General features: G+C 36.0%; 1 protein-coding gene across 1 annotated transcript in view; it reads right to left on the bottom strand.

Moving 5' to 3' along the window:
* Positions 1–25,618, bottom strand: part of dmxl2 (Dmx-like 2) — a 145,873-nt gene that overhangs the window by 38,463 nt on the left and 81,792 nt on the right. Inside the window, 4 exon segments of the mRNA XM_065011174.1 lie at positions 20,520–20,580; positions 23,105–23,249; positions 23,330–23,451; positions 25,123–25,209. Of these exon segments, the coding sequence (XP_064867246.1) occupies positions 20,520–20,580; positions 23,105–23,249; positions 23,330–23,451; positions 25,123–25,209 (415 nt within the window).

Genomic DNA, 25,618 nt, shown 5'->3' with positions numbered 1-25,618 from the left:
ACTGTATATAACCTAGTAGTGGTATACTGTATATAACCTAGTAGTGGTATACTGTATATAACCTAGTAGTGGTATACTGTATATAACCTAGTAGTGGCATACTGTATATAACCTAGTAGTGGTATACTGTATATAACCTAGTAGTGGCATACTGTATATAACCTAGTAGTGGCATACTGTATATATCCTAGTATACTGTATATAACCTAGTAGTGGCATACTGTATATAACCTAGTAGTGGCATACTGTATATAACCTAGTAGTGGTATACTGTATATATCCTAGTAGTGGTATACTGTATATATCCTAGTAGTGGCATACTGTATATAACCTAGTAGTGGCATACTGTATATAACCTAGTAGTGGTATACTGTATATAACCTAGTAGTGGTATACTGTATAGTACACATACTGTATATAACCTAGTAGTGGTATACTGTATATAACCTAGTAGTGGTATACTGTATATATCCTAGTAGTGGTATACTGTATATAACCTAGTAGTGGTATACTGTATATAACCTAGTAGTGGTATACTGTATATAACCTAGTAGTGGCATACTGTATATAACCTAGTAGTGGCATACTGTATATAACCTAGTAGTGGCATACTGTATATAACCTAGTAGTGGCATACTGTATATAACCTAGTAGTGGTATACTGTATATATCCTAGTAGTGGTATACTGTATATATCCTAGTAGTGGCATACTGTATATAACCTAGTAGTGGCATACTGTATATAACCTAGTAGTGGTATACTGTATATAACCTAGTAGTGGTATACTGTACTATATAACCTAGTAGTGGTATACTGTATATAACCTAGTAGTGGTATACTGTATATAACCTAGTAGTGGTATACTGTATATAACCTAGTAGTGGTATACTGTATATAACCTAGTATATATATATAACCTAGTAGTGGTATACTGTATATAACCTAGTAGTGGTATACTGTATATAACCTAGTAGTGGTATACTGTATATAACCTAGTAGTGGCATACTGTATATATCCTAGTAGTGGTATATAACCTAGTAGTGGTATACTGTATATAACCTAGTAGTGGCATACTGTATATAACCTAGTAGTGGCATACTGTATATAACCTAGTAGTGGTATACTGTATATAACCTAGTAGTGGTATACTGTATATAACCTAGTAGTGGCATACTGTATATATCCTAGTAGTGGTATATAACCTAGTAGTGGCATACTGTATATAACCTAGTAGTGGCATACTGTATATAACCTAGTAGTGGTATACTGTATATAACCTAGTAGTGGTATACTGTATATATCCTAGTAGTGGCATACTGTATATAACCTAGTAGTGGCATACTGTATATAACCTAGTAGTGGTATACTGTATATAACCTAGTAGTGGTATACTGTATAGTACACATACTGTATATAACCTAGTAGTGGTATACTGTATATAACCTAGTAGTGGTATACTGTATATAACCTAGTAGTGGTATACTGTATATATCCTAGTAGTGGTATACTGTATATAACCTAGTAGTGGTATACTGTATATAACCTAGTAGTGGCATACTGTATATAACCTAGTAGTGGCATACTGTATATAACCTAGTAGTGGCATACTGTATATAACCTAGTAGTGGCATACTGTATATAACCTAGTAGTGGTATACTGTATATATCCTAGTAGTGGTATACTGTATATATCCTAGTAGTGGCATACTGTATATAACCTAGTAGTGGCATACTGTATATAACCTAGTAGTGGCATACTGTATATAACCTAGTAGTGGTATACTGTATATAACCTAGTAGTGGTATACTGTATATAACCTAGTAGTGGTATACTGTATATAACCTAGTAGTGGTATACTGTATATAACCTAGTAGTGGTATACTGTATATAACCTAGTAGTGGTATACTGTATAGTACACATACTGTATATATCCTAGTAGTGGTATACTGTATATAACCTAGTAGTGGTATACTGTATAGTACACAAACTGTATATAACCTAGTAGTGGTATACTGTATATAACCTAGTAGTGGTATACTGTATATATCCTAGTAGTGGTATACTGTATATATCCTAGTAGTGGTATACTGTATATAACCTAGTAGTGGCATACTGTATATAACCTAGTAGTGGCATACTGTATATAACCTAGTAGTGGCATACTGTATATAACCTAGTAGTGGTATACTGTATATATCCTAGTAGTGGTATACTGTATATATCCTAGTAGTGGCATACTGTATATAACCTAGTAGTGGCATACTGTATATAACCTAGTAGTGGTATACTGTATATAACCTAGTAGTGGTATACTGTATAGTACACATACTGTATATAACCTAGTAGTGGTATACTGTATATAACCTAGTAGTGGTATACTGTATATAACCTAGTAGTGGTATACTGTATATAACCTAGTAGTGGTATACTGTATATAACCTAGTAGTGGTATACTGTATATAACCTAGTAGTGGTATACTGTATATAACCTAGTAGTGGTATACTGTATATATCCTAGTAGTGGTATACTGTATATAACCTAGTAGTGGTATACTGTATATAACCTAGTAGTGGTATACTGTATATAACCTAGTAGTGGTATACTGTATATAACCTAGTAGTGGCATACTGTATATATCCTAGTAGTGGTATATAACCTAGTAGTGGTATACTGTATATAACCTAGTAGTGGCATACTGTATATAACCTAGTAGTGGTATACTGTATATAACCTAGTAGTGGCATACTGTATATAACCTAGTAGTGGCATACTGTATATAACCTAGTAGTGGTATACTGTATATAACCTAGTAGTGGTATACTGTATATAACCTAGTAGTGGCATACTGTATATAACCTAGTAGTGGCATACTGTATATAACCTAGTAGTGGCATACTGTATATAACCTAGTAGTGGTATACTGTATATAACCTAGTAGTGGCATACTGTATATATCCTAGTAGTGGTATACTGTATATAACCTAGTAGTGGTATACTGTATATAACCTAGTAGTGGTATACTGTATATAACCTAGTAGTGGTATACTGTATATAACCTAGTAGTGGCATACTGTATATAACCTAGTAGTGGTATACTGTATATAACCTAGTAGTGGCATACTGTATATAACCTAGTAGTGGCATACTGTATATAACCTAGTAGTGGCATACTGTATATATCCTAGTAGTGGTATATAACCTAGTAGTGGCATACTGTATATAACCTAGTAGTGGCATACTGTATATAACCTAGTAGTGGTATACTGTATATATCCTAGTAGTGGTATACTGTATATAACCTAGTAGTGGCATACTGTATATAACCTAGTAGTGGTATACTGTATATAACCTAGTAGTGGTATACTGTATATAACCTAGTAGTGGTATACTGTATATAACCTAGTAGTGGTATACTGTATATAACCTAGTAGTGGTATACTGTATATAACCTAGTAGTGGTATACTGTATATATCCTAGTAGTGGTATACTGTATATAACCTAGTAGTGGTATACTGTATATAACCTAGTAGTGGTATACTGTATATAACCTAGTAGTGGCATACTGTATATATCCTAGTAGTGGTATATAACCTAGTAGTGGTATACTGTATATAACCTAGTAGTGGTATACTGTATATATCCTAGTAGTGGCATACTGTATATATCCTAGTAGTGGTATATAACCTAGTAGTGGTATACTGTATATAACCTAGTAGTGGTATACTGTATATAACCTAGTAGTGGCATACTGTATATATCCTAGTAGTGGTATATAACCTAGTAGTGGTATACTGTATATAACCTAGTAGTGGTATACTGTATATAACCTAGTAGTGGTATACTGTATATAACCTAGTAGTGGTATACTGTATATAACCTAGTAGTGGCATACTGTATATAACCTAGTAGTGGTATATAACCTAGTAGTGGTATACTGTATATAACCTAGTAGTGGTATACTGTATATAACCTAGTAGTGGTATACTGTATATATCCTAGTAGTGGCATACTGTATATATCCTAGTAGTGGTATATAACCTAGTAGTGGTATACTGTATATAACCTAGTAGTGGTATACTGTATATAACCTAGTAGTGGTATACTGTATATAACCTAGTAGTGGTATACTGTATATAACCTAGTAGTGGCATACTGTATATAACCTAGTAGTGGTATACTGTATATAACCTAGTAGTGGCATACTGTATATAACCTAGTAGTGGCATACTGTATATATCCTAGTAGTGGTATATAACCTAGTAGTGGCATACTGTATATAACCTAGTAGTGGTATACTGTATATAACCTAGTAGTGGTATACTGTATATATCCTAGTAGTGGTATACTGTATATATCCTAGTAGTGGCATACTGTATATAACCTAGTAGTGGCATACTGTATATAACCTAGTAGTGGTATACTGTATATAACCTAGTAGTGGTATACTGTATATAGTACATACTGTATATAACCTAGTAGTGGTATACTGTATATAACCTAGTAGTGGTATACTGTATATATCCTAGTAGTGGTATACTGTATATATCCTAGTAGTGGTATACTGTATATAACCTAGTAGTGGTATACTGTATATAACCTAGTAGTGGCATACTGTATATAACCTAGTAGTGGCATACTGTATATAACCTAGTAGTGGCATACTGTATATAACCTAGTAGTGGCATACTGTATATAACCTAGTAGTGGTATACTGTATATATCCTAGTAGTGGTATACTGTATATAACCTAGTAGTGGCATACTGTATATAACCTAGTAGTGGCATACTGTATATAACCTAGTAGTGGTATACTGTATATAACCTAGTAGTGGTATACTGTATAGTACACATACTGTATATAACCTAGTAGTGGTATACTGTATATAACCTAGTAGTGGTATACTGTATATAACCTAGTAGTGGTATACTGTATATATCCTAGTAGTGGTATACTGTATATAACCTAGTAGTGGTATACTGTATATAACCTAGTAGTGGTATACTGTATATAACCTAGTAGTGGTATACTGTATATAACCTAGTAGTGGCATACTGTATATATCCTAGTAGTGGTATATAACCTAGTAGTGGTATACTGTATATAACCTAGTAGTGGCATACTGTATATAACCTAGTAGTGGCATACTGTATATAACCTAGTAGTGGTATACTGTATATAACCTAGTAGTGGTATACTGTATATAACCTAGTAGTGGCATACTGTATATAACCTAGTAGTGGCATATATATACCTAGTAGTGGCATACTGTATATAACCTAGTAGTGGCATACTGTATATAACCTAGTAGTGGTATACTGTATATAACCTAGTAGTGGTATACTGTATATATCCTAGTAGTGGCATACTGTATATAACCTAGTAGTGGCATACTGTATATAACCTAGTAGTGGTATACTGTATATAACCTAGTAGTGGTATACTGTATATAACCTAGTAGTGGTATACTGTATATAACCTAGTAGTGGTATACTGTATATAACCTAGTAGTGGTATACTGTATATAACCTAGTAGTGGTATACTGTATATATCCTAGTAGTGGTATACTGTATATAACCTAGTAGTGGTATACTGTATATAACCTAGTAGTGGCATACTGTATATAACCTAGTAGTGGCATACTGTATATAACCTAGTAGTGGCATACTGTATATAACCTAGTAGTGGCATACTGTATATAACCTAGTAGTGGTATACTGTATATATCCTAGTAGTGGTATACTGTATATAACCTAGTAGTGGCATACTGTATATAACCTAGTAGTGGCATACTGTATATAACCTAGTAGTGGTATACTGTATATAACCTAGTAGTGGTATACTGTATAGTAGTGGCATACTGTATATAACCTAGTAGTGGTATACTGTATATAACCTAGTAGTGGTATACTGTATATATCCTAGTAGTGGTATACTGTATATAACCTAGTAGTGGTATACTGTATATAACCTAGTAGTGGTATACTGTATACTGTATATATCCTAGTAGTGGTATACTGTATATAACCTAGTAGTGGTATACTGTATATACAAACTGTATATAACCTAGTAGTGGTATACTGTATATAACCTAGTAGTGGTATACTGTATATAACCTAGTAGTGGTATACTGTATATAACCTAGTAGTGGTATACTGTATATAACCTAGTAGTGGCATACTGTATATAACCTAGTAGTGGCATACTGTATATAACCTAGTAGTGGCATACTGTATATAACCTAGTAGTGGTATACTGTATATAACCTAGTAGTGGTATACTGTATATATCCTAGTAGTGGCATACTGTATATAACCTAGTAGTGGCATACTGTATATAACCTAGTAGTGGTATACTGTATATAACCTAGTAGTGGTATACTGTATATACACATACTGTATATAACCTAGTAGTGGTATACTGTATATACTGTATATAACCTAGTAGTGGTATACTGTATATATCCTAGTAGTGGTATACTGTATATAACCTAGTAGTGGTATACTGTATATAACCTAGTAGTGGTATACTGTATATAACCTAGTAGTGGTATACTGTATATAACCTAGTAGTGGCATACTGTATATAACCTAGTAGTGGTATACTGTATATAACCTAGTAGTGGTATACTGTATATAACCTAGTAGTGGCATACTGTATATAACCTAGTAGTGGTATACTGTATATAACCTAGTAGTGGCATACTGTATATATCCTAGTAGTGGTATATAACCTAGTAGTGGTATACTGTATATAACCTAGTAGTGGTATACTGTATATAACCTAGTAGTGGTATACTGTATATAACCTAGTAGTGGCATACTGTATATAACCTAGTAGTGGCATACTGTATATAACCTAGTAGTGGTATACTGTATATAACCTAGTAGTGGTATACTGTATATAACCTAGTAGTGGCATACTGTATATAACCTAGTAGTGGTATACTGTATATAACCTAGTAGTGGCATACTGTATATAACCTAGTAGTGGCATACTGTATATAACCTAGTAGTGGCATACTGTATATAACCTAGTAGTGGCATACTGTATATAACCTAGTAGTGGTATACTGTATATAACCTAGTAGTGGCATACTGTATATAACCTAGTAGTGGCATACTGTATATAACCTAGTAGTGGTATACTGTATATAACCTAGTAGTGGCATACTGTATATAACCTAGTAGTGGCATACTGTATATAACCTAGTAGTGGCATACTGTATATAACCTAGTAGTGGCATACTGTATATAACCTAGTAGTGGCATACTGTATATAACCTAGTAGTGGTATACTGTATATAACCTAGTAGTGGTATACTGTATATAACCTAGTAGTGGTATACTGTATATAACCTAGTAGTGGTATACTGTATATAACCTAGTAGTGGTATACTGTATATAACCTAGTAGTGGTATACTGTATATATCCTAGTAGTGGTATACTGTATATATCCTAGTAGTGGTATACTGTATATAACCTAGTAGTGGTATACTGTATATAACCTAGTAGTGGTATACTGTATATAACCTAGTAGTGGTATACTGTATATAACCTAGTAGTGGCATACTGTATATATCCTAGTAGTGGTATATAACCTAGTAGTGGTATACTGTATATAACCTAGTAGTGGCATACTGTATATAACCTAGTAGTGGCATACTGTATATAACCTAGTAGTGGTATACTGTATACCTAGTAGTGGTATACTGTATATAACCTAGTAGTGGTATACTGTATATAACCTAGTAGTGGTATACTGTATATAACCTAGTAGTGGTATACTGTATATAACCTAGTAGTGGCATACTGTATATATGTATATAACCTAGTAGTGGTAGTAGTGTATATAACCTAGTAGTGGTATACTGTATATAACCTAGTAGTGGTATACTGTATATAACCTAGTAGTGGTATACTGTATATAACCTAGTAGTGGCATACTGTATATATCCTAGTAGTGGTATATAACCTAGTAGTGGTATACTGTATATAACCTAGTAGTGGTATACTGTATATAACCTAGTAGTGGTATACTGTATATAACCTAGTAGTGGTATACTGTATATAACCTAGTAGTGGCATACTGTATATAACCTAGTAGTGGTATACTGTATATAACCTAGTAGTGGCATACTGTATATAACCTAGTAGTGGCATACTGTATATATCCTAGTAGTGGTATATAACCTAGTAGTGGCATACTGTATATAACCTAGTAGTGGCATACTGTATATAACCTAGTAGTGGTATACTGTATATATCCTAGTAGTGGTATACTGTATATATCCTAGTAGTGGCATACTGTATATAACCTAGTAGTGGCATACTGTATATAACCTAGTAGTGGTATACTGTATATAACCTAGTAGTGGTATACTGTATAGTACACATACTGTATATAACCTAGTAGTGGTATACTGTATATAACCTAGTAGTGGTATACTGTATATATCCTAGTAGTGGTATACTGTATATATCCTAGTAGTGGTATACTGTATATAACCTAGTAGTGGTATACTGTATATAACCTAGTAGTGGCATACTGTATATAACCTAGTAGTGGCATACTGTATATAACCTAGTAGTGGCATACTGTATATAACCTAGTAGTGGCATACTGTATATAACCTAGTAGTGGTATACTGTATATATCCTAGTAGTGGTATACTGTATATATCCTAGTAGTGGCATACTGTATATAACCTAGTAGTGGCATACTGTATATAACCTAGTAGTGGTATACTGTATATAACCTAGTAGTGGTATACTGTATATACCATACTGTGGTATATAACCTATATAACCTAGTAGTGGTATACTGTATATAACCTAGTAGTGGTATACTGTATATATCCTAGTAGTGGTATACTGTATATAACCTAGTAGTGGTATACTGTATATAACCTAGTAGTGGTATACTGTATATAACCTAGTAGTGGTATACTGTATATAACCTAGTAGTGGTATACTGTATATAACCTAGTAGTGGTATATATAACCTAGTAGTGGTATACTGTATATAACCTAGTAGTGGCATACTGTATATAACCTAGTAGTGGTATACTGTATATAACCTAGTAGTGGTATATAACCTAGTAGTGGTATACTGTATATAACCTAGTAGTGGCATACTGTATATAACCTAGTAGTGGTATACTGTATATAACCTAGTAGTGGCATACTGTATATATCCTAGTAGTGGTATACTGTATATAACCTAGTAGTGGCATACTGTATATAACCTAGTAGTGGTATACTGTATATAACCTAGTAGTGGTATACTGTATATAACCTAGTAGTGGTATACTGTATATAACCTAGTAGTGGCATACTGTATATAACCTAGTAGTGGTATACTATATAACCTAGTAGTGGTATACTGTATATAACCTAGTAGTGGCATACTGTATATAACCTAGTAGTGGCATACTGTATATAACCTAGTAGTGGTATACTGTATATAACCTAGTAGTGGTATACTGTATATAACCTAGTAGTGGCATACTGTATATAACCTAGTAGTGGTATACTGTATATAACCTAGTAGTGGCATACTGTATATAACCTAGTAGTGGCATACTGTATATAACCTAGTAGTGGTATACTGTATATATCCTAGTAGTGGTATACTGTATATAACCTAGTAGTGGCATACTGTATATAACCTAGTAGTGGCATACTGTATATAACCTAGTAGTGGTATACTGTATATAACCTAGTAGTGGTATACTGTATAGTAACAGTAGTGGTATATAACCTAGTAGTGGTATACTGTATATAACCTAGTAGTGGTATACTGTATATATCCTAGTAGTGGTATACTGTATATAACCTAGTAGTGGTATACTGTATATAACCTAGTAGTGGTATACTGTATATAACCTAGTAGTGGCATACTGTATATAACCTAGTAGTGGCATACTGTATATAACCTAGTAGTGGCATACTGTATATAACCTAGTAGTGGCATACTGTATATAACCTAGTAGTGGTATACTGTATATATATATAACCTAGTAGTGGTATACTGTATATATCCTAGTAGTGGCATACTGTATATAACCTAGTAGTGGTATACTGTATATAACCTAGTAGTGGTATACTGTATATAACCTAGTAGTGGTATACTGTATATACACATACTGTATATAACCTAGTAGTGGTATACTGTATATAACCTAGTAGTGGTATACTGTATATATCCTAGTAGTGGTATACTGTATATAACCTAGTAGTGGTATACTGTATATAACCTAGTAGTGGTATACTGTATATAACCTAGTAGTGGTATACTGTATATAACCTAGTAGTGGTATACTGTATATAACCTAGTAGTGGTATATAACCTAGTAGTGGTATACTGTATATAACCTAGTAGTGGTATACTGTATATAACCTAGTAGTGGTATACTGTATATAACCTAGTAGTAACCTAGTAGTGGTATACTGTATATAACCTAGTAGTGGTATACTGTATATAACCTAGTAGTGGCATACTGTATATATCCTAGTAGTGGCATACTGTATATAACCTAGTAGTGGTATACTGTATATAACCTAGTAGTGGCATACTGTATATAACCTAGTAGTGGTATACTGTATATAACCTAGTAGTGGTATACTGTATATAACCTAGTAGTGGCATACTGTATATAACCTAGTAGTGGTATACTGTATATAACCTAGTAGTGGTATACTGTATATAACCTAGTAGTGGTATACTGTATATAACCTAGTAGTGGCATACTGTATATAACCTAGTAGTGGTATACTGTATATAACCTAGTAGTGGCATACTGTATATATCCTAGTAGTGGTATATAACCTAGTAGTGGTATACTGTATATAACCTAGTAGTGGTATACTGTATATAACCTAGTAGTGGTATACTGTATATAACCTAGTAGTGGCATACTGTATATAACCTAGTAGTGGCATACTGTATATAACCTAGTAGTGGCATACTGTATATAACCTAGTAGTGGCATACTGTATATATCCTAGTAGTGGCATACTGTATATAACCTAGTAGTGGTATACTGTATATAACCTAGTAGTGGCATACTGTATATAACCTAGTAGTGGTATATAACCTAGTAGTGGTATACTGTATATAACCTAGTAGTGGTATACTGTATATAACCTAGTAGTGGTATACTGTATATATCCTAGTAGTGGCATACTGTATATATCCTAGTAGTGGTATATAACCTAGTAGTGGCATACTGTATATAACCTAGTAGTGGCATACTGTATATAACCTAGTAGTGGCATACTGTATATAACCTAGTAGTGGTATACTGTATATAACCTAGTAGTGGCATACTGTATATAACCTAGTAGTGGCATACTGTATATAACCTAGTAGTGGTATACTGTATATAACCTAGTAGTGGTATACTGTATAGTAGTGGTATACTGTATATAACCTAGTAGTGGTATACTGTATATAACCTAGTAGTGGTATACTGTATATATCCTAGTAGTGGTATACTGTATATAACCTAGTAGTGGTATACTGTATATAACCTAGTAGTGGCATACTGTATATAACCTAGTAGTGGCATACTGTATATAACCTAGTAGTGGCATACTGTATATAACCTAGTAGTGGCATACTGTATATAACCTAGTAGTGGTATACTGTATATAACCTAGTAGTGGTATACTGTATATAACCTAGTAGTGGCATACTGTATATAACCTAGTAGTGGCATACTGTATATAACCTAGTAGTGGTATACTGTATATAACCTAGTAGTGGTATACTGTATATAACCATAGTGGCATACTGTATATAACCTAGTAGTGGTATACTGTATATAACCTAGTAGTGGTATACTGTATATAACCTAGTAGTGGTATACTGTATATAACCTAGTAGTGGTATACTGTATATAACCTAGTAGTGGTATACTGTATATAACCTAGTAGTGGTATACTGTATATAACCTAGTAGTGGTATACTGTATATAACCTAGTAGTGGCATACTGTATATAACCTAGTAGTGGTATACTATATAACCTAGTAGTGGCATACTGTATATAACCTAGTAGTGGTATACTGTATATAACCTAGTAGTGGTATACTGTATATAACCTAGTAGTGGTATACTGTATATAACCTAGTAGTGGTATACTGTATATAACCTAGTAGTGGCATACTGTATATATCCTAGTAGTGGTATACTGTATATAACCTAGTAGTGGTATACTGTATATAACCTAGTAGTGGTATACTGTATATAACCTAGTAGTGGTATACTGTATATAACCTAGTAGTGGTATACTGTATATATCCTAGTAGTGGCATACTGTATATAACCTAGTAGTGGTATACTGTATATAACCTAGTAGTGGTATACTGTATATAACCTAGTAGTGGCATACTGTATATAACCTAGTAGTGGCATACTGTATATAACCTAGTAGTGGTATACTGTATATAACCTAGTAGTGGTATACTGTATATATCCTAGTAGTGGTATACTGTATATAACCTAGTAGTGGTATACTGTATATAACCTAGTAGTGGTATACTGTATATAACCTAGTAGTGGTATACTGTATATATCCTAGTAGTGGTATACTGTATATAACCTAGTAGTGGCATACTGTATATAACCTAGTAGTGGCATACTGTATATAACCTAGTAGTGGCATACTGTATATAACCTAGTAGTGGCATACTGTATATAACCTAGTAGTGGTATACTGTATATAACCTAGTAGTGGCATACTGTATATAACCTAGTAGTGGCATACTGTATATAACCTAGTAGTGGTATACTGTATATAACCTAGTAGTGGCATACTGTATATAACCTAGTAGTGGTATACTGTATATAACCTAGTAGTGGTATACTGTATATAACCTAGTAGTGGCATACTGTATATAACCTAGTAGTGGCATACTGTATATAACCTAGTAGTGGTATACTGTATATAACCTAGTAGTGGCATACTGTATATAACCTAGTAGTGGCATACTGTATATAACCTAGTAGTGGTATACTGTATATATCCTAGTAGTGGTATACTGTATATATCCTAGTAGTGGTATACTGTATATAACCTAGTAGTGGTATACTGTATATATCCTAGTAGTGGTATACTGTATATATCCTAGTAGTGGTATACTGTATATAACCTAGTAGTGGTATACTGTATATAACCTAGTAGTGGTATACTGTATATAACCTAGTAGTGGCATACTGTATATATCCTAGTAGTGGTATATATATAACCTAGTAGTGGTATACTGTATATAACCTAGTAGTGGTATACTGTATATAACCTAGTAGTGGTATACTGTATATATCCTAGTAGTGGCATACTGTATATATCCTAGTAGTGGTATATAACCTAGTAGTGGTATACTGTATATAACCTAGTAGTGGTATACTGTATATAACCTAGTAGTGGCATACTGTATATAACCTAGTAGTGGCATACTGTATATAACCTAGTAGTGGCATACTGTATATAACCTAGTAGTGGCATACTGTATATAACCTAGTAGTGGCATACTGTATATAACCTAGTAGTGGCATACTGTATATAACCTAGTAGTGGCATACTGTATATAACCTAGTAGTGGCATACTGTATATAACCTAGTAGTGGTATACTGTATATATCCTAGTAGTGGTATACTGTATATATCCTAGTAGTGGTATACTGTATATAACCTAGTAGTGGTATACTGTATATAACCTAGTAGTGGTATACTGTATATAACCTAGTAGTGGTATACTGTATATAACCTAGTAGTGGTATACTGTATATAACCTAGTAGTGGCATACTGTATATATCCTAGTAGTGGTATATAACCTAGTAGTGGTATACTGTATATAACCTAGTAGTGGTATACTGTATATATCCTAGTAGTGGCATACTGTATATATCCTAGTAGTGGTATATAACCTAGTAGTGGTATACTGTATATAACCTAGTAGTGGCATACTGTATATAACCTAGTAGTGGCATACTGTATATAACCTAGTAGTGGTATACTGTATATAACCTAGTAGTGGTATACTGTATATAACCTAGTAGTGGTATACTGTATATATCCTAGTAGTGGCATACTGTATATAACCTAGTAGTGGTATACTGTATATAACCTAGTAGTGGCATACTGTATATAACCTAGTAGTGGTATATAACCTAGTAGTGGTATACTGTATATAACCTAGTAGTGGTATACTGTATATAACCTAGTAGTGGTATACTGTATATAACCTAGTAGTGGCATACTGTATATATCCTAGTAGTGGTATATATATAACCTAGTAGTGGTATACTGTATATAACCTAGTAGTGGTATACTGTATATAACCTAGTAGTGGTATACTGTATATAACCTAGTAGTGGTATACTGTATATAACCTAGTAGTGGCATACTGTATATAACCTAGTAGTGGTATACTGTATATAACCTAGTAGTGGTATACTAGTAGTGGTATACTGTATATAACCTAGTAGTGGTATACTGTATATAACCTAGTAGTGGCATACTGTATATAACCTAGTAGTGGCATACTGTATATATCCTAGTAGTGGTATATAACCTAGTAGTGGCATACTGTATATAACCTAGTAGTGGCATACTGTATATAACCTAGTAGTGGTATACTGTATATATCCTAGTAGTGGTATACTGTATATATCCTAGTAGTGGCATACTGTATATAACCTAGTAGTGGCATACTGTATATAACCTAGTAGTGGTATACTGTATAGTACACATACTGTATATAACCTAGTAGTGGTATACTGTATATAACCTAGTAGTGGTATACTGTATATATCCTAGTAGTGGTATACTGTATATATCCTAGTAGTGGTATACTGTATATAACCTAGTAGTGGTATACTGTATATAACCTAGTAGTGGCATACTGTATATAACCTAGTAGTGGCATACTGTATATAACCTAGTAGTGGCATACTGTATATAACCTAGTAGTGGCATACTGTATATAACCTAGTAGTGGTATACTGTATATATCCTAGTAGTGGTATACTGTATATATCCTAGTAGTGGCATACTGTATATAACCTAGTAGTGGCATACTGTATATAACCTAGTAGTGGTATACTGTATATAACCTAGTAGTGGTATACTGTATAGTACACATACTGTATATAACCTAGTAGTGGTATACTGTATATAACCTAGTAGTGGTATACTGTATATAACCTAGTAGTGGCATACTGTATATATCCTAGTAGTGGTATATAACCTAGTAGTGGTATACTGTATATAACCTAGTAGTGGTATACTGTATATAACCTAGTAGTGGTATACTGTATATATCCTAGTAGTGGCATACTGTATATATCCTAGTAGTGGTATATAACCTAGTAGTGGTATACTGTATATAACCTAGTAGTGGTATACTGTATATAACCTAGTAGTGGTATACTGTATATAACCTAGTAGTGGTATATAACCTAGTATATAACCTAGTAGTGGTATACTGTATATAACCTAGTAGTGGCATACTGTATATAACCTAGTAGTGGCATACTGTATATATCCTAGTAGTGGTATATAACCTAGTAGTGGCATACTGTATATAACCTAGTAGTGGCATACTGTATATAACCTAGTAGTGGTATACTGTATATATCCTAGTAGTGGTATACTGTATATATCCTAGTAGTGGCATACTGTATATAACCTAGTAGTGGCATACTGTATATAACCTAGTAGTGGTATACTGTATAGTACACATACTGTATATAACCTAGTAGTGGTATACTGTATATAACCTAGTAGTGGTATACTGTATATATCCTAGTAGTGGTATACTGTATATATCCTAGTAGTGGTATACTGTATATAACCTAGTAGTGGTATACTGTATATAACCTAGTAGTGGTATACTGTATATAACCTAGTAGTGGCATACTGTATATAACCTAGTAGTGGCATACTGTATATAACCTAGTAGTGGCATACTGTATATAACCTAGTAGTGGTATACTGTATATATCCTAGTAGTGGTATACTGTATATAACCTAGTAGTGGTATACTGTATATAACCTAGTAGTGGCATACTGTATATAACCTAGTAGTGGCATACTATATAACCTAGTAGTGGTATACTGTATATAACCTAGTAGTGGTATACTGTATATAACCTAGTAGTGGTATACTGTATATAACCTAGTAGTGGTATACTGTATATATCCTAGTAGTGGTATACTGTATATAACCTAGTAGTGGTATACTGTATATAACCTAGTAGTGGTATACTGTATATAACCTAGTAGTGGTATACTGTATATAACCTAGTAGTGGCATACTGTATATATCCTAGTAGTGGTATATAACCTAGTAGTGGTATACTGTATATAACCTAGTAGTGGTATACTGTATATAACCTAGTAGTGGTATACTGTATATAACCTAGTAGTGGCATACTGTATATATCCTAGTAGTGGTATATAACCTAGTAGTGGTATACTGTATATAACCTAGTAGTGGCATACTGTATATAACCTAGTAGTGGTATACTGTATATAACCTAGTAGTGGTATACTGTATATATCCTAGTAGTGGCATACTGTATATAACCTAGTAGTGGTATACTGTATATAACCTAGTAGTGGTATACTGTATATAACCTAGTAGTGGCATACTGTATATAACCTAGTAGTGGCATACTGTATATAACCTAGTAGTGGTATACTGTATATAACCTAGTAGTGGTATACTGTATATAACCTAGTAGTGGCATACTGTATATATCCTAGTAGTGGTATATAACCTAGTAGTGGTATACTGTATATAACCTAGTAGTGGTATACTGTATATAACCTAGTAGTGGTATACTGTATATATCCTAGTAGTGGTATACTATATAACCTAGTAGTGGTATACTGTATATAACCTAGTAGTGGTATACTGTATATAACCTAGTAGTGGTATACTGTATATAACCTAGTAGTGGTATACTGTATATAACCTAGTAGTGGCATACTGTATATAACCTAGTAGTGGTATACTGTATATAACCTAGTAGTGGTATACTGTATATAACCTAGTAGTGGCATACTGTATATAACCTAGTAGTGGTATATAACCTAGTAGTGGTATACTGTATATAACCTAGTAGTGGTATACTGTATATAACCTAGTAGTGGTATACTGTATATAACCTAGTAGTGGCATACTGTATATAACTAGTAGTGGCATACTGTATATAACCTAGTAGTGGCATACTGTATATAACCTAGTAGTGGTATACTGTATATAACCTAGTAGTGGTATATAACCTAGTATACTGTATATAACCTAGTAGTGGCATACTGTATATAACCTAGTAGTGGTATACTGTATATAACCTAGTAGTGGTATACTGTATATAACCTAGTAGTGGTATACTGTATATAACCTAGTAGTGGTATACTGTATATAACCTAGTAGTGGCATACTGTATATATCTAGTAGTGGTATATAACCTAGTATATAACCTAGTAGTGGTATACTGTATATAACCTAGTAGTGGTATACTGTATATATCTGTATATACTGTATATATCCTAGTAGTGGTATACTAACCTAGTAGTGGTATACTGTATATAACCTAGTAGTGGCATACTGTATATAACCTAGTAGTGGTATACTGTATATAACCTAGTAGTGGTATATAACCTAGTATACTGTATATAACCTAGTAGTGGTATACTGTATATAACCTAGTAGTGGTATACTGTATATAACCTAGTAGTGGTATACTGTATATATCCTAGTAGTGGTATATAACCTAGTAGTGGTATATAACCTAGTAGTGGTATACTGTATATAACCTAGTAGTGGTATACTGTATATAACCTAGTAGTGGTATACTGTATATAACCTAGTAGTGGCATACTGTATATATCCTAGTAGTGGTATATAACCTAGTAGTGGTATACTGTATATAACCTAGTAGTGGTATACTGTATATAACCTAGTAGTGGTATACTGTATATAACCTAGTAGTGGCATACTGTATATATCCTAGTAGTGGTATATAACCTAGTAGTGGTATACTGTATATAACCTAGTAGTGGTATACTGTATATAACCTAGTAGTGGCATACTGTACCTGTATATATACCTAGTAGTGGTATACTGTATATAACCTAGTAGTGGTATACTGTATATAACCTAGTAGTGGTATACTGTATATAACCTAGTAGTGGTATACTGTATATAACCTAGTAGTGGCATACTGTATATAACCTAGTAGTGGCATAACCTAGTATACTGTATATAACCTAGTAGTGGTATACTGTATATAACCTAGTAGTGGCATACTGTATATAACCTAGTAGTGGCATACTGTATATAACCTAGTAGTGGTATACTGTATATAACCTAGTAGTGGTATACTGTATATAACCTAGTAGTGGTATACTGTATATAACCTAGTAGTGGTATACTGTATATAACCTAGTAGTGGTATACTGTATATAACCTAGTAGTGGCATACTGTATATAACCTAGTAGTGGCATACTGTATATAACCTAGTAGTGGTATACTGTATATAACCTAGTAGTGGCATACTGTATATAACCTAGTAGTGGCATACTGTATATAACCTAGTAGTGGCATACTGTATATAACCTAGTAGTGGCATACTGTATATAACCTAGTAGTGGCATACTGTATATAACCTAGTAGTGGTATACTGTATATAACCTAGTAGTGGTATACTGTATATATCCTAGTAGTGGTATACTGTATATATCCTAGTAGTGGTATACTGTATATAACCTAGTAGTGGTATACTGTATATATCCTAGTAGTGGTATACTGTATATAACCTAGTAGTGGCATACTGTATATAACCTAGTAGTACTAACCTAGTAGTGGTATACTGTATATAACCTAGTAGTGGTATACTGTATATAACCTAGTAGTGGTATACTGTATATATCCTAGTAGTGGCATACTGTATATATCCTAGTAGTGGTATATAACCTAGTAGTGGTATACTGTATATAACCTAGTATTGGCATACTGTATATAACCTAGTAGTGGCATACTGTATATATCCTAGTAGTGGTATATAACCTAGTAGTGGTATACTGTATATAACCTAGTAGTGGTATACTGTATATAACCTAGTAGTGGTATACTGTATATAACCTAGTAGTGGTATACTGTATATAACCTAGTAGTGGCATACTGTATATATCCTAGTAGTGGTATATAACCTAGTAGTGGTATACTGTATATAACCTAGTAGTGGTATACTGTATATAACCTAGTAGTGGTATACTGTATATATCCTAGTAGTGGCATACTGTATATATCCTAGTAGTGGTATATAACCTAGTAGTGGTATACTGTATATAACCTAGTAGTGGTATACTGTATATAACCTAGTAGTGGTATACTGTATATAACCTAGTAGTGGTATACTGTATATAACCTAGTAGTGGCATACTGTATATAACCTAGTAGTGGTATACTGTATATAACCTAGTAGTGGCATACTGTATATAACCTAGTAGTGGCATACTGTATATATCCTAGTAGTGGTATATAACCTAGTAGTGGCATACTGTATATAACCTAGTAGTGGCATACTGTATATAACCTAGTAGTGGTATACTGTATATATCCTAGTAGTGGTATACTGTATATATCCTAGTAGTGGCATACTGTATATAACCTAGTAGTGGCATACTGTATATAACCTAGTAGTGGTATACTGTATAGTACACATACTGTATATAACCTAGTAGTGGTATACTGTATATAACCTAGTAGTGGTATACTGTATATATCCTAGTAGTGGTATACTGTATATATCCTAGTAGTGGTATACTGTATATAACCTAGTAGTGGTATACTGTATATAACCTAGTAGTGGTATACTGTATATAACCTAGTAGTGGTATACTGTATATAACCTAGTAGTGGCATACTGTATATATCCTAGTAGTGGTATATAACCTAGTAGTGGTATACTGTATATAACCTAGTAGTGGTATACTGTATATAACCTAGTAGTGGTATACTGTATATATCCTAGTAGTGGCATACTGTATATAACCTAGTAGTGGCATACTGTATATAACCTAGTAGTGGCATACTGTATATAACCTAGTAGTGGCATACTGTATATAACCTAGTAGTGGCATACTGTATATAACCTAGTAGTGGCATACTGTATATATCCTAGTAGTGGCATACTGTATATAACCTAGTAGTGGCATACTGTATATAACCTAGTAGTGGCATACTGTATATAACCTAGTAGTGGCATACTGTATATAACCTAGTAGTGGCATACTGTATATAACCTAGTAGTGGTATACTGTATATAACCTAGTAGTGGTATACTGTATATAACCTAGTAGTGGCATACTGTATATATCCTAGTAGTGGCATACTGTATATAACCTAGTAGTGGTATACTGTATATAACCTAGTAGTGGCATACTGTATATAACCTAGTAGTGGTATATGGTACTGTATACATTAGATGATACCTACAGTACTGGAATATGGGGTGGGAGGTCATTCTCTTCACATTGTTCAGGTTCCTCTTCATAATCTGAAAAACAACATTCAAATAACCTAATACATCAAACTTCATTTGAAACCTCAGTCTTTAAAGAATTCAGTCAATACACAGTGATGCCCTACATTACGGACTTCAGTACTCAACTAGGACATTTCTTTGAACTGAAACAGCTCTGATGAAGGCCAACATGCCGATACGTCAGCTTCATAAACTGAAGTCATACTGGCCAGAGCAGTGTGCAGGTCTTTCTTTTAGTTCATTAAAACTACTCTACAACCTTTCACTCTAAAGGGGATTCATCATCTGAACTGGGACCTATTTTACACATACAGTCTGGCCTTACCAATACTCACCACCTAGAATAGGACATATTTATACTTCTGGTACATGGTACTCCATATTGACTGTAGCATGAAGAATTATCACTTGAATGGGGACATATTTGAGAAGTGGTGATGCGGTGACGCAGACCTGTACCTTGGGCAGCCGAGAGGACACTGTGAGAGCTGGGTATCTGTGTGTTGATACTCTCCCATCTCTCTCATACAAACACACACACTGCCTATCTCTGGTAACATAGACTCATCTACCAGCCTGTTTAGTCCTCAACTCTCTGTCGGTTTGGCCTGAGATAGATAAAGCAGTGTCCATATTCACTGGACTGACTAGGTCCAGCTAGCGGGCCTCAGTTCAGACACAGCGAGCGAGGAATAGGGTGAGACAATGACTTCTGACATTAAAAGAAGAACGTTTGTCTGCTTGCTTTAAACCGTACTGTCTTACAGTACTCTGATGAGTTCTGCTAGGTACTGCTGCACATATTTCCTATGACACCAGAGCAGTGTGGGGAGAGACAATAGGGAGGGGTTTTCATAATAAACAGACAGGACCTTGAGTTTAGAGTGGTGAGCTGTGAGCCAGACAGGCTGGGACGGAGGTTTGACTCCTGAGTACTGTGTCCCTCTACAGGTCAGTACAGACTACTACCTCTCTCACTGGACTACACTGCACTGACAAGGTCCAAGTAAATGGAAAGTAGGAAAGGAGATACTGTACCTAGTCAATTGTCCAACTGAATGCATTCAACTGAAATGTCAAAAGTTTGGGGTCACTTAGAAATGTCCTTGTTTTTGAAAGAAAATTACATTTTGTTGTCCATTAAAATAACATCAAATTGATCAGAAATACAGTGTAGACATTGTTAATGTTGTAAATGTCTATTGTAGCTGGAAAAGGCTGATTTTCAATGGAATATCTACATCGGCGTACAGAGGTCCATTATCAGCAACCATCACTACTGTGTTCCAATGGCACGTTGTGTTCGCTAATCCAAGTTTATCATTTTATAAGGCTAATTGATCATTAGAAAACCATTTTGCAATTATGTTAGCACAGCTGAAAACTGTTCTAATTAAAGAAGCAATACAACTGGCCTTCTTTAGACTAGTTGAGTATCAGGAGCATCAGCATTTGTGGGTTTGATTACAGGCTAAAAATGTCCAGAAACAAATAACTTTCTTCTGAAACTCGTCAGTTTATTCTTGTTCTGAGAAATGAAGGCTATTCCATGTGAGAAATTGCCAAGAACCTGAAGATCTCATACAATGTTGTGTACTACTCCCTTCACAGAAGCGCGCAAACTGGCCCTAACCAGAATAGAAAGAGGAGTGGGAGGCCCCGGTGCACAACTGAGCAAGAGGACAAGTACATTCAAGTGTCTAGTTTGAGAAACAGACACCACACAAGTCCTCAACTGGAAGCTTCATTAAATAGTACCTGCAAAACACCAGTCTCAATGCCAACAGTGGAGAGGCGATTCCGGGATGCTGGCCCACGGAATAGCCTTCATTTCTCAGAACAAGAATAGACTGACGAGTTTCAGAAGAAAGTTATTTGTTTGTGACATTTTTTGCCTGTAATCAAACCCACAAATGCTGATGCTCCTGATACTCAACTAGTCTAAAGAAGGCCAGTTGTATTGCTTCTTTAATCAGCAAGACAGTTTTCGGCTGTGCTAACATAATTGTAAAAGGGTTTTCTAATGATCAATTAGTATTTTAACATGATAAACTTGGATTAGCTAACACAATGTGCCATTGGAACACAGGAGTGATGGTTGCTGATAATGGGTCTCTGTGCGCCTATGTAGATATTCCATTAAAAATCAGCCGTTTCCAGCTACAATAGTCATTTACAACATTAACACTGTATTTCTAATCAATTTGATGTTATTTTAATGGACAAAAAAATGTGCTTTTCTTTCAAAAACAAGGAAATGTTTAAGTGACCCCAAACTTCTGAACGGTAGTGTATTTATATACACACACTGTATGTATGTGTGTGTGTGTCTGTGTGTGATTATACTATGCATCTGTGTGTGTGTGAGTGAGTGGAGGATGTTTTGTGTGTGTAGGATGTTTTGTGTGTGTATGTGTGTGAGTGAATGTGTGAGTGAGTGGAGGATGTTTTGTGTGTGTAGGATGTTTTGTGTGTGAGTGGAGGATGTGTGTGTGTGTGAGTGTGTGAGTGAGTGGAGGATGTTTGTGTGTCGTACCACACTAGCACCCATGCTGGTCTGCCCACTCCCCAGCCAGGGCATGGATGCAGAGGCTGCCATGTCTTTGGGGTTGAAGTGGGACGGGGTAGAGGAGGCCTGGGCAACGTTAGTGTGGGAAGAACGGTAGTCCACGTCATCAGAACTGAGGAGAGAAAGAAGTCCAACACAATGTATGTATATGTGTGTATGTATATGTGTATGTGTGTGTAACAGTGTACTGACCTGTGTGACTCCTTGTCAAAGTCCTCTCCTATCCAGGTGTAGGGCTGAGCAGCTAACAGAGTGGACACATCAACCTCCTGCACGTCGTGAGTGGACGCCAGCACTATCTCATTGGTGTTAGCCTGGAGGGGGAGGGAGAGAGGAGGGGGGAGGAGGGGATAAGGGAGGGAGGGAGAGAAGAGGGGTGAGGGGAGGGAGAGAAGGGGGGGGACGAGGGAGGGAGAGAAGAGGGAGGAGGGGGAGGGAGAGAAGAGGGGGAGGAGGGGATAAGGGAGGGAGGGAGAGAAGAGGGGTGGGAGGGAGGGAGAGAAGAGGGGTGAGGGGGAGGGAGAGAAGGGGGAGGAGGGGATAAGGGAGGGAGGGAGAGAGAGAGGGAGAGGGAGGGAGGGAGGGAGAGAAGAGGGAGGGGGAGAAGAGAGGGGGAGGGGATGAGGGAGAGAGAGAAGAGAGGGGAGGAGGGGATAAGGCAGGGAGGGAGAGAAGAGGGGGAGGGGACGAGGGAGGGAGGGAAAGAAGAGGGGGAGGGGACGAGGGAGGGAGAGAAGAGAGGGGAAGTGGGGGAGGGGATGAGGGAGGGAGAGAAGAGAGGGGAAGTGGGGGGAGGGGACGAGGGAGGGAGAGAAGAAAGGGGAAGAGGGGGAGGGGACGAGGGAGGGAGAGAAGAGAGGGGAAGTGGGGGAGGGGACGAGGGAGGGAGAGAAGAGAGGGAAGAGGGGGAGGGGACGAGGGAGGGAGAGAAGAGAGGGGAAGAGGGGATAAGGGAGAGAAGGGGGTGGAAGAGGGAATAAGGGAGAGAAGGGGGGAAGAGGGAATAAGGGAGAGAAGGGGGGGAGGGGAGGGAGAGGGAGGGAGAGGGAGGGAGGGGGGGGGGAGAGGGAGGGAGAGAAGGGGGGGTGGGAGGGAGAGAAGAGGGGGGAGGGAGGGAGAGAAGAGATGCCAGTAAATGTATACCACATCATCTGAATGAGTAGAGACATTCCAACATACAGAAACATTTAGATATGGTGAACTGTGTGTTAACCCCCCTAAGGCTGATGTCCACGCCCATGTGGAAATCTATTTAGCAGAATACAAAAATCCATCAGTTTAAGGTACAGATCTAATTTTTTTTGCATTGGATGTGTCTCAATCCACCGCATCCGCCTATGTAACACTTCCGCATTTGGGGTGAAAGGTGACAGAGCTAGAGCAGTGTTGAGACCATGAGACATCCCAAAATCGGTACTCTCACAAAATCGTCTGTAGCGACGGAACGGTTTGGACAAAAATCCCTTTAAGGAGGAGACTCTCAGGAACACGATGGTGTCCTCCGTTTTGCTCTACGACCCCCACAAGCGTCTTGGGACTGGTCTGAAGCCGATACTGCCGATCTGCCAACTTCTGTCTGTAGGGTCCCAACAGTTTGGGCTAAACACTGATCTGTGTAAAGGTGAGACTCAGGAACACGTGTACATGGGCTGTTCTGCTCTAGGACGTCCACAGGTCTCACAAGTCCAGTCTGAAGGTCCCCCGGTACCAGTTTAAAATCATTTATGGAAGTATATATGGAGACTGTTTAATGACAAAAATAAGGGATTAAATAGATGTTAAAAAAAGTATAAAATTAGACAGGGCTTAGACTGTTATATGTTAACTGGTGGCCTTATTGGCCAGTCTAATGGAATCCACTCTACTCATTTATCTCTATGGTGTCGGACTCTAAAACCTGACGTAGTTTGACATTCAGGTGCCATGTTCATCAAATGGGAAAGCTTTGTGTGTGGGTGTCTGTGTGCACTGCAGAGGTCTCTCACCCTGTTGATGGCGAAGGCCATGATGATGTCAGACTCCTTGTGGATGATCTTAGCATTCCTTCCTGGGTAGCCTAAGTCTCCCTCCACCTGGAACACATTATCACAGCACCCGCCATCATTTAGTACACCTGGTACATACATACTGTACACAGACACACAATGTCTTAGCATACACACCTGTTACATACAAACACAGCCACACGCTATCACAACACCCCTACACTGACACACAGCCACACACAGCAGTGACACAGTGAGCACTCAGAGAGAACATGCAGGTTAGGTCCACGTGACACCTCTCTGTCAGAGCTGGAAGAGGGGCTGGAATAAGACATTATTACAGAGGGGATGATAGTATTAAGGAAGAAATGAAGAATGGGTCCAGCAGCAGAAGAATGGAAGACTTTAGGCCCAGCTATAGAAGGAATTATAGAAGGAATGACCAGACAGAGACAGACCGTGTGTCAGTGGGGGTAGAGACAGACCGTGTGTCAGT

Source organism: Oncorhynchus nerka, linkage group LG27 (genome assembly GCF_034236695.1).
Source record: "Oncorhynchus nerka isolate Pitt River linkage group LG27, Oner_Uvic_2.0, whole genome shotgun sequence".
Classification (NCBI taxonomy): Eukaryota; Metazoa; Chordata; class Actinopteri; order Salmoniformes; family Salmonidae; genus Oncorhynchus; species Oncorhynchus nerka.
The sequence above is the reverse complement of the archived record's forward strand: the minus strand, read 5'-3'. Positions and strand labels throughout refer to the sequence as shown.